This window comes from Monodelphis domestica, chromosome 4 (assembly GCF_027887165.1).
Source record: "Monodelphis domestica isolate mMonDom1 chromosome 4, mMonDom1.pri, whole genome shotgun sequence".
NCBI lineage: Eukaryota > Metazoa > Chordata > Mammalia > Didelphimorphia > Didelphidae > Monodelphis > Monodelphis domestica.
Genome location: NC_077230.1, coordinates 378,046,879 through 378,062,007, shown reverse-complemented (window position 1 = coordinate 378,062,007; position 15,129 = coordinate 378,046,879). Strand labels below are relative to the sequence as shown.

The 15,129-nt window shown below is 41.8% G+C and overlaps 1 protein-coding gene across 1 annotated transcript in view; it reads left to right on the top strand.

The window, feature by feature from the left end:
• The window catches only part of LOC100019992 (acid sphingomyelinase-like phosphodiesterase 3b), a 57,288-nt gene extending 42,675 nt beyond the window's left edge, over positions 1 to 14,613 (top strand). The window contains exons 7-11 of the mRNA XM_016422125.2: positions 2,548 to 2,691; positions 4,650 to 4,822; positions 6,961 to 7,141; positions 8,640 to 8,773; positions 13,573 to 14,613. Of these exons, the coding sequence (XP_016277611.2) occupies positions 2,548 to 2,691; positions 4,650 to 4,822; positions 6,961 to 7,141; positions 8,640 to 8,773; positions 13,573 to 13,938 (998 nt within the window). The 3' untranslated portion in view covers positions 13,939 to 14,613. The remainder of the gene's footprint in view (positions 1 to 2,547; positions 2,692 to 4,649; positions 4,823 to 6,960; positions 7,142 to 8,639; positions 8,774 to 13,572) is intronic.
• Positions 14,614 to 15,129: the final 516 nt, after the last annotated feature.

Below are 15,129 nucleotides of genomic sequence, written 5' to 3'. Positions count from 1 at the left end.
AACTAACAGTTCTCCTGTTATTAAGTACAGAATCAAACTTATCTGGAATCTTATGTGACTAAAAAACAATTTTCAACACTGAATTACTTTACAATTATTTCATACAATTCCACAGACATATTCTAGAATCATTAGTGATTTTTCAAAATCATATACATCAGCCTTTAAAATGAGTCCTAATTAGAAATCCAATCAAATTGTGGGATTAAAAAAATCTCCCTTTTCTTGTTCTGATCTCTTTCCCTACCTTAGTGGCCAGCCAAAAAAGGGAAAAGGAAAATAATGAACAGATCTTTTTGCCTTCACCCTTACTTAGTAGTTGGTCTTAAAGTTTAAGAGTTCAAAAATTCACATTTCTTTTTGAATCTCTCAAATACAGTTTGATCTGTCTGTTCTATATTCCGGAAAGATGGGTGACAGAGAGAAACAGATTTCTTTTATATCCAATCTCTCCCTTTGGTATGCACATGTGAGTCACAAAGGCTAAACACAGGGTTAAACACAAACAGCACTGGAAACAGACAGTTATACAGACACACAGATAACTAACATATACCGAAAGCATGCTTCAAAATCAGTGTTCTCCTGGGATTATCTACTTATCTACTGTGCTTACTTGTTCTTCACACTTTGGCATGGAATGTTCAAAAATTCTCTTACTGTGTCTCAGCATAAAACTTCACTGATCCCTTTGTCAGCTGCTCTGGCATACTGTCTATTTGATTTTTTCAGGGCTCTGGCCCTTTAAGTGACTGGATTGGTTCCAAGGAGCATAAAGAAGGTGACTTTTCTCTTTGAGACTCTCCTCTCTTCTGTGATTTCTCTCTCTTCTTCTACATTTCCCTTCTTATTTCTTCTTTCACTGTCTGACTCAGTCTGGCATATTCATTTTGCTTTAACCTCTTCTGCTCTTTCTGAGGCTTTCTCAAGATTTGGATTACAACTCTGATCAATTCTTTATTGTTATTATCTTCTCTCTCCATATATTTAATTTCTGCTTTCTGGAGGAACTTTTCTAGGGTTTTTATGGCCCCTCCATCTATCCTTTGGATTTTACTGCTGACATCTGGCCATGACTTGTTCACAAAATGGATCTTTAAAACTTCCTTCCTCGTGGGCTCATTCAGATCCAGTCAAAGATGTCTCTTTACTATATCTCTCAGTTCAAGAAGTTGGCTGGGCTCTCCTTTTTTTTTTCCTATTTAACTTTTCAAATTCTATGTCCTGGGTTCAGTGCTCAACTAATCCTGTTCCCGGTTCTCTTGCAATCTTTTTTAGAACTGAAATGTATAGGTTTCTATAAATTATAAAACCCCGGTGTAAGCAAGGTAAAAAATAATCCTCCCATCCTCTCAAAATTGTGTTTACTTACTGCTCCAGAGCCTTGGATGGGACTGCGTGTATGTGCTTTTTTGGGGGGTGAGGGGGAGTCCCTATTCCCGCAATAGACGCAAGCTCTGAGCTTGTTAGGGTCTGAACACTAAAGTGAAGGAATCAGAGCCAGACTGGACAGCTTCACACAGCTCTGGTTTTATTAAGGCACACAAGGGTTACCTCTATATATAGGAAAATTCTGCTGAGCAATTATCATGTCCATACATCATAGTATACACAATTAAGGGAAACGTCATGCCCTAATGGTATACATAATCCAGGGAAATGTCATTCTATGAGATATCTTTTGTTTATGGGAGTCATCAACTTAAGATCTTTGGCACCTCCAGAAGTCTCAAAACATTTCCCAGAAGTTCATCTTAGACAAGTGCCTCTGACTTAAGGATCTACAGAAGCTTCTTATCAGAGAATTTCCTTATGACTCCTTTCCCAGTCGGTCAAACTGACCCAGACCCTAACAATTAACAGCTTTAGTAAGTTAGCTGGATGCAAAATAAATCCACACACACACACAAAAATCACTATTTCTATAGTGTACTAACAAAAACAAAGAAGAAATGATAATGGTAGAATATTATATGTGAATTTTTTCAAACATAAAATTTTCTATACTAATACTAATTATTTCTGTTACTGAGAAGTTAGGTGGCACAGTGGATGGAATACCAGACCTGAAGTCTGGAAGATGAATCTTCCTGAGTTCAAATCTGGCTTCAAACACTTATTAGCTATGTGACTGAGAAAAATCACTTAACTCTGTTAGCCTCAGTTTCTTCATCTGAAAAATAAACTAGAGAAGGAAATGGCAAACCACTCCAGGATCTTTGCCAAGAAAACTCCAAATGAAGTCATGAAGAATTGGATATAATTGAATTACAACAATATTTTTATTATTACTATTATTATTTGACTAGAGTGCACAACCAAAGGAAGAGAAAGTAATTCCAATAAACCACAAACCAGCCATTCTTAACTTGTTCATCTTGCAGTGGTTCAGTTAGGGTGGGAGTGGGGGAGAACTGAAACAGATTGATAAAATGAGTTTTTTTTTTTATTACATCTATGGTTCAGGCATTCATATTATCTCTTTTCCTGTTTAGTGAAGATAATTATAAGAATATTCTGAATTTTCAATTTGTATTTTCTCCCTAGAAACTAAAGTCTACGCTACTTTGGGGAATCATGATTTCTACCCCAAAAACCAACTTCCAGCAGAAAGCAACAATATTTATAATCACATAGCAGATTTGTGGAGGCCATGGCTCTATAACACATCAATCTCTCAGTTCAAAGAAGGTACTGAATGGTAAAGAAAAATACTGTTTGGGCAACCAACCTTATATATAAAAATGGTACACTAGAATTAATTTCAATGAGACCCATGTATATCTTGGGTTGTTTTCCCATATCCTGACCCATCTTCCTTCTGAACTCTAGAAAAGGCAGAGTAGGGCCAGCGATGCAGTCTGGGGCCCAGGAACAGGAAAAAAGCTCACTTTTTTCAGTCTCCTAGCCCAGGTGGGGATTGCACCAATAATGCTGGCCTCACTTAGCACTGAACTCTTAACTTCAGAGCTCAAGAGCCACAGACAAAATACCAGAAAAAGTGAGACTGAAGATATAGTACTGAAAATGTGGGCCCTTATAGAACAGGGATGAACAGATCCCAGGTGCCAGGATGCCAGGGCACCAGGACCATTCATCACCAAGCCATGGATTTTGGGGCATAGTCCAAAATACTCCAAATTTCAGGACAGTGTTTTCTTCTTCATGTACTTATACACTTTACTATTACAATAACTTGAAATTAAGTTAAAAACAACAACAAATCCAAAACCTAGAAAATAAGACTAGATAGAAGTTGTAAGTGGGAAGCAATGTAGACAGTGGCCACCCAGCCATCCACCTCCTCCAACCTGGTTTTGGGTTCTGCCCCTAAAAGGCAAGGATAGAGAAGGGAAAGAGAAGAGAGGGCTAGCCAGGCTAGGGAAGGGAAGGGTACTTCCTGATTATCAGAGCCTTTACTTGTCCTATATATTGTTTAGGAAGTACCCAGGTCAAATATATTCCTTGAATCTTGCTAGAGGATTATTTGAGACTCTTTTGTAAGTCAGTGATAATAAAGTTCATTGATGGAGGTGGGTTTTGGGGTTTGATGTCATAAGTGAATTTAGTTGCCCCAGAAAGGGAATTAGGAGCATGTGCAGGGGATTTTTCTGGAATGCCAGAGCCTTTGGTGCGCATGTCCCATAGTCCCACTTGGCCTCATTTGTCAATGTGGAAGATGTCTGGCTACTCTTCTGGAATGGGAACATGGTGGGGGAGGAGGCACAGCACATTACATGACCCCTGTAGTAATTAGTAATTAGTAATGCCTAACAGTTCAGAACTAAGGTAAATATAGAACAACGTGAGTAATCAATAATACCAAACATGGCAAAGCTGATGCCCAGTATAGAATATTACAGATCCAGTACAGGTGATGGATGATACAGAATGGGTACCTGCTAAATAATAGTTTCTGCCATTTATGCTTGACCATTGCTGAAACTACAGGTTTTACAGTTCATGTTTAACTAGTGCCTACTGGTGAGAAATACAAGATTTCAGAGTTTGAGGGTCCTGTTTCTGTTCTGCCCCTCACTGCCCACTGCCTGCCTCCATCAATTCCCTGGCAAAAACAAAACAAAACAAAAAAAAGGGTTGCAGTGTCTTCCACTAGCAGAACTTGGACTCCACCAGAAGCAGTGACACGTTGGATTGGGGAGGTGTCCGGGGAGTCTAATGGAAGGTCATCTACTCAGAAGACTCAGCATGCCTAAGCAGCAGGAGAAACCTCATATGAATATGGAAGGGGGAAAGACAGAAGTCCTGTGGTCTCTGGGAAGTGATAAGGCAAAGGAAGATGGAGCAGAGGAACCAGCCTGACAAAGTCCACATGTTCTTTAGGGAGTCAGAATATTAGCACTGGAAAGGCCCTAAGAGATCACTTTAGTCCAAGCAGCCATCCTTCAGAGGAAGAAGCAGCCAGAATAGGGGAAGAGCCTGGCCCCAAATCACACAGAAAGTTAATGATGGGGCTTGGCCTCAAACCCAGCTCTTCTGAGTCTCAGGGCTTCTGACTCCCAGACATTCTTCCCTGGTTCCACTTAGAGCTGAAGGGAAAGAGGGGTGAGTGTAGTCCTGATGATGTGTGTCATTGGGAGCATAAATACACCTTTGTTTCAGCCTTCTCTCTGGATTTCTCACCCAAGGTGCCTTCTATGCTGAGAGCTTGCCTGGTCCAAACTCAACTGGGCAAATTGTGGTGCTCAACACTAATCTATACTATGAAAACAATGCAGTTGCAGGCAGCGTGGGAGATCCGGGGAAACAGTTTCAGTGGCTGGATACTGTGCTGAGCAAAGCATTCCAAGATGGAAAAAAGGTAAATAGAAAATGATTTTTCTTCTCCTTCTTCTGAGAGTGGCAGCCTACAGCCCTGGCTTCTTCTCATCCTTGTGAATTCTCATTCATTCAACAAACATTTATGGAGTACCTACTCTTTGCAAGGCTCTATGCTCCTGGGAAAGATGTGGAGGTAGGGAAGGCATCATTCCTCAGAGGCAGCTTAGGAGGTGCAGTAGTGTTATAAGTATTTGTTAATTAAGTAAGCAATAAAAGATTCCCTTCCCATCATCTTTTAGGATTCCACTCTGCCTTAAAGAAATCCAGCTCACTCAAACTCAGCTCTCCATACACCTAGCCATAACCTATCAATAATCTTTTATTGCTTAATTAACAAAAACTTATAACAGTAGACAGTGGGCTAGACTTGGAGTTGAGAAGACAAATTCATGTTCTGCCTTGGACACTTAAGTTGTTTGACCCTGGGCAAATCACTTAACTTTTTTCAGCCTCAATTTTTTCATCTGTAAAATGGAGATAATAGAATTTACCTCCCAGATTTGTTAAGCTTAGATAAGAGAACATATATAAAACACTTTGTAAACTTAAAGTGCTGTATATTATTATTAGCTATTAGAATCTCAGTTGTAAGGGAATGGACCAACCTATGCTTTAATAGGAATCTTTATCATTCCCAACATAAGGTCATCAAGTTTCTACTTAAAGACTTTCATTGGAGGTGGTTCACTCCACTTATAGGGAACTCAAATTATTAGGAACCTTTTCCCATATGTTAATTCTGGTTCTTATTTCTATATCCCCAATGCCTAGCAATAGTACCTGGCATACAGAAGGTACTTAATAAATAACCATGGATAGATTAATTGAATTTGTATGCGTACACACACATGTATATATATATATATATATATATATATATCAAGATTTATCTGTATACAGCCATCTACTTATCATTGCATCTCTCTGTCTGTCTATCTATCTACCTACCTACCTACCTAACTACAGCTTCTTCTTACTGGTCCTCATTCTGCTGCCTGGGTCCATGCAAAATCTTCCTAACAGCCTCTCATATACTCATATACACACATATAATTATAATTTTTACTCCTACGTTTTTTCTTCTCCAGACTAAATAGTTCATGGTTCTTCAGCAGATCTTGGCACGACATGGGTTCGAGTCCCCTCATCATCCTGGCTTCCTCTAGATGAGCTCAAACTTCTTCATGTCTTTCCTAAAATGTGGTGTTTAGAGCTGAACACAGTGCTCCAGAGGTAGTTGGACTGGGACAGAGTGCAAGAGGATCAGTCACCCTCCTCATTCTCGACCATGTCATTTTCTTAAAGCTGTCCAAGACCACACTGATTTTCTTTTTTCAGCTACAGTGTTGTGGCATTCTAGGCAAGTAGGTGATACAATAGGCTGAGTGCAGAGACTGGAATTGGGAAGCCCCGAGTTCAAATCCTGCCTCAGAAGCATACAAATTTTGTGACCCTGGGCAGGCCTTTCAGCCTCAGTTTTCTCATCTGTAAAAGGGATAATACTACCTATCATCTATGCCCCAAGAGGTGTTGTGAAGATCAAATGAGATGGTGATTCATGCTGATCTTGAAGTCCACTAAATCCTCAGGTCACATGGACAGTTGTCCATTCCTGGATAATAAGACAGATATGTGCTGGTCCTCTGACCACTAAGTGGCAAGTTCAGAAAAGGGAGAGGTCTGTAGGAAGAAGCACCTTCTATGTACCAGACACTAATAACCCTTTTTACAACTGAGGAAACTGAGGCAAAATGGTTAAGAGTCACACAATTAATAAGTGTCTGAGATCAGACTCATCTTCCCAATTCCCGTTCTAATATTCTCTCCAGTGCTCTGCCTCGTTGTCCCAACGTACTGGCAATTCCTCCCAGAATCTCAAAGTTGGAAGGGACATCTGGTCCAACCCATACCTGAAGGGTCTATGACATCCTGAATAAGTGGTTCCTCAGTATCCACTTGGAGATCTCCAGGGATGGAGGAAGCCCATCCCATTTTATGGCTTTAAAGGAGGCCCAGGATATCAGCAATCAGAGAGAAGGAGATTCGAGGAGGACAGAGATGTCTCTCTGAGTCTTCTCCTTTGGCACCCTGGATAGCCTGAACCCTTTCCTTTGTCAGGTGTATATCATTGGGCACATGCCTCCCGGCTTCTTTGAGAAGACCCGAAATAAAGCCTGGTTCAGGCCCAACTTCAATAAACGCTACATGGAAATCATCAAGAAACACTATCGTGTGATTGAAGGGCAGTTTTTTGGTCATCACCACACCGACAGCTTCCGGATGTTTTATGATGACAAAGGCAAGCATCATCAGGGTGGTTTAAAGTTACATCTTCTCTCTTCTTCAAATAACTTTCCCTTGAAAACTACAGGGATGTCTTTGGCCAGGGAATTGCCACTTGCAGGTTTCTTGTTGTTGAGTTGTGTCCAACTCTTCATGACCCCCTTTGGGCTTGTCCTGGAAAAGATGCTGGAGTGGTTTGCCATTTTCTTCTTATTTTCTCATTCCAGCCTATTTTCTAGATGAGGAAACTGAGACAAACAAGGTGAAGTGATTTTCCCTGGGTCATCCAATTATTAAGAGTCTGAAGCCAGATTTGAACTTAGGAAGAAGGATCTTCTTGACTCTAGGCCTGACACCCTATCCATTCAGGTCCCAGGATTTTCCTATATTTCAGTTCCATAAATTAAGCCAACATATTAAGGACATTCTCTTTGTGGAGAGTCAGGCTAGGTTGGTGATGGTGAACCTTTTAGAGATGGAGTGCTAGGCCCTGCCCCTACCCTAATCCCAAGACTGAGTACTGTGCCAGCTACCCGACCAAGTGGTAGGTGCACCCTTCCCCACCTTACTCCACACAGAGGAGGGAGAAAGGGCTCCCATTGGGCTGCTGGGCGGAGTGGTGGGTGAAGTGAGGAATATCCTCAGCTAATGTAGAGGGGGGGGAGTGACCCTGAGCGCTCTGCTCCCCTCCAGCTCTGCCATATAGGAGCCTCCCACCTTACCCCTGTGCATTCCCATTGGGCTACTTGGCAGAGGGTCAGGGGATGGGAAAAAATTTCCATCAGGCACAGTGGAGATGGGGATAGGAATAGCTCCACCCAAGTCCCTCTGCCTTTCTAGTAATGAACTGGAGGGGTGGCAAGAGGATGGCCAAATAACCACAGAGAGCACACTGTCTGTCATTTTTGGCACCCGTGCAATAGGTTCACCATCACTAGGCTAGGTGATGGGGAAGGTATACAGATCAGGGAAGACTTGGGCCCTACCTTCATGAAGGATGAAGTCAGATGGGAGAATAAGATATATCTGCAGAAATACATGACAGATGTGAGGTAAACCACAATAGAGTCCAGGGGGAGAAAGGTCATAACTGTGTGGGGAGATCAAGGGGTATTCCTAAAAGAATGAGCATTTGAGAAGGGTTTTTAAAGGATGAGACAGTTCAATGAGAAGAGATAAGCAGAAGGTAATCTTGTAGTAGGGGACCATATGCTAAAGGGGGATTGCAAGTAGTTCATCTTGGCTATAATTTAGAGTCTATAGAGATGAACACTATGACATATATATACAGATACATCTACAGATCTATGTAGAAATAGATGATCTACATGTAGCCTATTGAGCCTATCACTATGACAAAACTGGCAAAGAAAGATGGCGGAGAAAATCAATTTAGATTAATTGAAAAAAATGAAACACAAAAGGAACGTGTATAGAGAGGGGCTAGATTTTAGATGGCCTTGAGTGTGTGTAAGAAATTTGAATTGCATTCATATCTGGCTTCTTCTATAAAGATAACCCTGTCAGTGTCATGTTTCTGACTCCTGGAGTGACGCCCTGGAAAACAACCCTTCCTGGGGTAGAAAACGGAGCCAATAATCCTGGGATCCGAGTCTGGGAGTACGATCGAGCCACTCTACAACTTAAGGTAAAAACATGACCCCACCTAACTTAATTTAATTCAGTGCAATAAGCATCTTTTTTTAACCTTACCTCCCATCTTAGAATCAACACTGTGTATTAGTTCCAAGGCAGGAGGGTGGTAATGGCTAGGCAATGAGGATTAAGTCATTTGCTTGGGATCACCCAAGCAAGAAGTCTCTGAGGCCAAATTTGAACCCAAGACCTTCCATCTCTATGCCTGGCACTCTATCCACAGAGCTATTTAGCTGTCCCTACCATAAGCATTTGTTAACCATGTGCTTTTGGGGGACACACTTGTTGTGTGTTCAGTGCTTGGATGCAAAGGCAATAATGAGAAGGGGCTTCCTTTCTACTATGGAGTGTACCATGTAAACAGACAAGTTAACAGACCATAAGACCATTGGAGGAGGGAAAGGACACATATGGGGAATTAGGAAGGGCTTTCCATAGGAGGTGGCACAGGAGCTGAGCCTTGAAGCTGGGATTCTAAATGGCAGAGGGTGAGGAAGGATTGTGTTCCAAGCCTGGGGGACAACTTGTGCAGGAGACCCAAGCCAGGGGTAGAATGCCATGTTCTGGGGACAGCAAATAGTGTAATTTGGCTGAATATGTAATGAATGTGAATTTTAAAACTATTCCACCCTAATCAGACCATTCTTTAGAAGATCTGATTTAGCTATTTCCTGACCAGTAACAATGGAGATACTTGGAATAACAGAATCAGATCTTGGAAACTCTACATTTCTCCTCCCTTCTTAGTTTAACAAGATTTGGAAGGTCTGCATCAAACTCAAGATTTAATTATCTAAGGAAATGGCCTTCAACAGACATGTGCAGAAAAAAGGACAGACCTCTGGGCTGTCCTAAGTCAAGCTAAGTCATCATTGGTACAGATGAAACACAGGAAAGTGATGTAAAACTGTCTATATAAGGCACGTCACTTCCTCTCTCCTGCTTTTTGCCCTGGAGAGGCGACTCTGGCTGAGAGTATGCTAGGCATTTCGACATCTTGGAGTGTTGGTGGTGAGTTTTGCCCTTGAGCTGATTCAGGTTTGGGCATCTTAGCTGAGACCCTTTTGAGGTCAGGCTGATTCTTCCCTCCTTCATACTCAAAACCTTACTTTATAGATCTCCTAATCTTCCCGCTGTTACAAGGGAATCACTTTAAAAGACTGATATATATTAATTTAAGGTCGCCAAGGAATCAGCAATGTAATTCCTAAATGAAAACTTAAGTCAGCCGTCAATCTTTATGGAGTTTAATTACAATAGGAGGAAGTAATTAGAGATAGAGAGAGAGAAAAGGGAGAGAAGGAAATAGGGCTTAAATACCCCTTCTGTTTAGGCTGGGCCAAAAGGCCCAAGCCCTTAGATAGCTGGGAAAAAAGAAAGAGATCAGTCCCTATTACTCACGTGACCAAAATGGAGAAACAGTCTCAGAGGCCCCCACCTTCAGCTTCCTTCAGCGCAAGCTTCTCAGAGCCCACACGAACCACACCGACCAACTACTCCCCCTCCCCCCGGAGTCTCCAGACCCCCTATCTTTAAGGAAACCCTCCAAGTTGCCTCCCCTCAGTCCTCACATCTACCAATCACTGTTCATCAATTTCCCTGTGCCAATGGAGGCTCTAGCTTAACCCAGGACCGCCCAGAGGTTTCTGGCTTTTGCACATGTCTGTTGAAGGTCATATTTTCAAATGATTAAATCTTTGCTCCTTTGCTACAGCCCTTTCTAAATCCTGTTAACCTGAGTAGGGTAGAGATTGGAATAATTAAATTTTGATCTAGGCTGCAGCCCTTACTCAATCCTGTTAGGACTGAATAGGGTGGAGATTGATTCCAAGTATCTCCATTGTATCAATTCTAAAATCAATCATGACTCAAAGAAATTCCTGTTCTATGCTTAAGCATAGGTCAAAGTCCTTTCCATTGTTCAGCAAAAGGTTTCTGTCCTAAAGTAATCTTAAGAAGGGAAGAGAAGGAACCTCCCATGCCAATGGGGTTCCCATTCCAATAGACTATCAGTAAGAAATTTTCCAAGTATGAAATAACCCAATGGTGAAATTTCCAACATTTATAAGTCTAAGGAATTTTGAGGTTTACACCGCCCAGTACTAGCCCCTTCCTTCTTCCTTCTTCTTAATCTCCTCCACTATATCAATTAAATCACCATAAAATTTCCAGCTGAGTTTGGGTGTTTCATTAGGATTTTATAAATAAAATCCTTGGTGACCAAATATAATTATTACATTCAGTCTCAACCGTAATTTTAACCCTTACAAATGTAGGAAGAACGTGGGAGCCAGATTATGAAGGGCTTTAAATTCCAAGCTAAGAAGCTGGTATTTCCATTTAGAGTGTGAATTTTAGATTTACTCCACGCTGCTTAGTCTAACAAAACAGGAATATCTACACCCCTACTTAAGGATTAAGTATTGAGAAGGATGGCCTATGATGGACATGTGCTAGCAAATAACAAATCAGAAACAACTGACAGACCCCTGGGCTTTCCTAAGTCAAGCTTAACCTACCATTGGTACATGTGAGATGCAGGAAAGTGATGTAAAAACAGTCTATATATTTGGCATCCCTTCCTCTCTCTGGCTCTCTTTGCACGGAGAGGTGGCTGGTGGCAGCGTGCTGAGCATCTTGGCATCTTGGCATAGTGGAAGCTATTGTCCGGGTTTGGTGGTGAGTGTCCTTGATACACTACTGGGGGAAGTTTAGTAACCTAGTTCAGGTGAGGTGTCTTCCCTGAGCTCTCTCAGAGTTTAGGCTGATTCTTTTCTCCTTTACCTTCCAAAACACTATCCTCTTAGGAAGCCTCTAATCTTCTGAAGAGACCTTGTGGCAGAGGTCTTTGAACTCCCCCTGGCACAGGCTAGGTGGGAAAAATCCTATATCTCTTCCCTCTCTCTTCTTCTTAATTCCTTCCCTCTATATTAATTAAACCACCATAAAATTTCCAAACTGACTTGAATATTTTATTTGGGATTTTTCCCTGGCAACCAATTAAATTTAGATTAAATCATAACCCTAAAATTTCCCCTTACAAGAGGCAATAGGGACACCCAGAATGCTTTTGAGCAAGAGAAAGGTATGAACAGACCCGTGCTTTGGGAAGACCATTTGACAAGTCTGAGGATAGGTTGTAGAAGAGAGAAATTAGAGGCATGAGACTAATTAAGAAGCTATTGCAATAATCCAGGAGAGATAATGAGAGCCTGAGTTTGGATGGAAGTCACATGAGCATAGGGAATGGGATGGATGCAAGATATGTGGTAGAGGAAAACTCTACAAAACCTGGTAATTGGGGACAGCTAGGTGGCTCCATGGATTGAGAGCCAGACCTGGAAACAAGAGGTTGTGGGAATCTCCCAATAAGTTTCCCTTCCTCCGAAAAACCATCAAGGTAATTTTTTTAAAGTATAGGTCAGAAGCTGTTAGGTGGCTCAATGGATAGAGAGCTAGGCCTAGAAATGGGAGGTCCTGGGTTCACATCTGGACTCAGGAACTTCCTAGCTGTGTGACCCTGGGCCAATCACTTAACTCCAATGGTCTCACTCTTGCCACTCTTCTGTCTTAGAACTGATACTAGGACAGAAAGTAAGAGTTTAAACAAAAAAAAAAAATAAAGAAGGAAAAAGAACTGGAAGCTGTGTAGAGAATAGATTTGAGGGGAAGAACTTGAAAAGGGGAGATCAATTGGGAAGCTATTAGAATTGTTGAGGCAAAAGGTGATGAGGCCCCAAATGTAGAGTAGAGAGAAGGGGTCCCATACAAGAAATGTCAAGCTGAAGCAAGATTTGGCAAATGACTGGCTGTGCCAGATGAGTGAGAGGGAGGAGTCCAGGGTGACCCTGAGGTTTTGACCCCGGGTGTCTGGAAGAATGGTGGTGCAAGTTTGAAAAAGGAAGGTTTGTGGGGAGATGTACAGAGTTTGTTTTGAACAGATTAAGTTTGAGATTCCTTTGGGGCATCCATTGAAAAATGCCTACTAGGCAGTTTGTGATGTGTAACTGGAGCTCAGGAGAGAAATTAGGACTCAGTGTCAGGGTCATTTGGCCTAGAGTGTGCAGGCTCCATTCTTTTCCCTTTTGTTGCAAATCAAGACCTGTGCCTTCTTCCCATCCTGTGGTGTTTCTTGCTGTTCTTCATGCCTTTTGAAAGGAGCTGATAATGCTGCAACATTTAAGGTTTGCAAAGCACCATACACACATAATCTCATTTGATCCTCACAGTGACCTTTGTGAAGTAGGTGCTATTATTGTCCCCATTTCATGGGTGAGAACATTGAGGATAAGAGAGTTTGAGTGGATTTGGAGTGGAGAGAAGCCCTACCAATGAAGTTAATTGAAAGCTGTTGTTCCCCTCCCCCCAGTCCTCCTGTCCCTTGTGATCAGAGAGCCCTTCTAAAGGGACTTCCAGCTGGGTTCTTCTAGCTCAGATGATGACCATCCCATCCCTCTGTTCTGCTGCTCAAAGGGGATCCTCAATATCAAAGCTCAATCGCTTTGACCACCATCAGCCCCTTCTGGGAAGCAGCATGGCCAAGAGTGTGCAGTGCTGGTACATAGAATGAGAGAGTCCCAGTTTCAAATTCTACACAGTGCCTGGCATAGTTAACACTAAATAAATGTTAGCTGCTATTATTATTGTTATTGTCACAGACCTGTTGAGTCTCAGCATTAAGTGCTACAGACATTTGAGGGGGAGTAAGTGGAGGAGGGAGATAGAGGTATTTGATTACTCAGTCCTTCACCAGCTGATGGCTGACTTCTGCTTCTGTTCTTGTCCCTTCAGGACATGGTGACCTATTATTTAAATCTCACCCATGCCAACCTTCATTCCCCAAAGTGGGAGAAAGAATACCGACTGACTGAAGCCTTCCATGTCCAAGATGGCTCGGCAGCTTCCATGCATCGGGTGTTGGAAAAGATCTCCTCGGATAGCCAGTTTCTGCAGAAATACTACAAGTTCAACTCTGTCAATTATGACCTCAGCCTTTGTCACCGGCACTGCCGGGAAGAGCATTTGTGTGCCATAAAGGAGGTGGACTTTGCAAAGTATGAAAGGTGCATCAAGCAGCTCAGCTCCTCTTGTGGACTGTCAGGGTCCCTGCTCCTCTTCTGTGTGATGATGGGGTTTCATCTGATCAAATCTTTATGAGACTGTTATGGAAAATTATCAGAGTCTGGTACAGGAAACTCATTCAGCACTTGGGATGAAGAAAGAACTTTATTATGCTGGACCCAGAGGGAGGAGATCATATATTCCCGATGGGCCCTGAGTATTTGTGGCATGACAGAGCCTTAAGTCAGTCTTGGCCCACTGAGGCAAGAAACCAGAAAGGGAAGTCTCAGAGAGAGGCAGTTATGTTCTGGCAAGATTTCTGCAAGGACAAAATCTTTATAATGCACAAAACTTCTGATTCTTATCTCAGACCAACTGCTGGCAGACCACAAAATAACCTTAAAAAACGAAGGCTCAAGAATGCCATAATTATGATGAAGCTTCCTGGTACTGTCCCTCAATTAGGCTTTATAACCATAAAACCTTGAGCTGTATTTCCTTGGACAAGGAGTCTTCTTTGAAGTGTATCATTATATGACTGTTAATTACTCAGACTAAAATAACCCATGTATCTTTTGATATATGTACACCAAAATAGTTTGACATTTCCTTGACCATATGGAACATTTGTGTTTATCCCACTTCCTATCATGTAATCCTTAATTGCTTTGAAGAATCACATGCCCTTCTTCTATTTCCTTAATTGCCTAGCACAATCCCTCTATATATGTGTAAGCATGACTGACAATAAAGGAAGTTGAATCCAACTTGCCCCTTGGTCCTGCTTTCACTTCAACCACTCAGACCCCTATTCTCCCTTCCCACCGGGGGCCAGCCCCCTGGTAAATAGACCCTGACAGTTGTGAACCTTAAAAATTCCCAGACCCTACTTCATAAGATTGGATTAAGACCATTCCCCCATTTGGGCAGTGAACTCTACTTGGATCAGGAATGTGAGAACTCTACTTCACTTACTTAAGTCTGTCCTAGGGGAAGATAAAGTTGTAAACTCTTTTCTGAACAATGAAAAGTACTTAAAGCCATACTTATAATAAGGCAAAAAGTTCTTAAGATAAGTACCTATAAAGGTCAAGAAACTTGTGAATTTACAAGGAACAAAGAGCTGATAAACTTACTCAGAGCTTTCCTGGTGTAAATTACTCAAAAATTTACACCTTCTTAGGTGTGGACTAAGAATGGTCTGTCTTTTGAAAAATGTCTACTGTGATTGGTAGATGGAAGAACTTAGGGGAGGTGACATAGGAGAAAATTCCCTATATAAGGAGA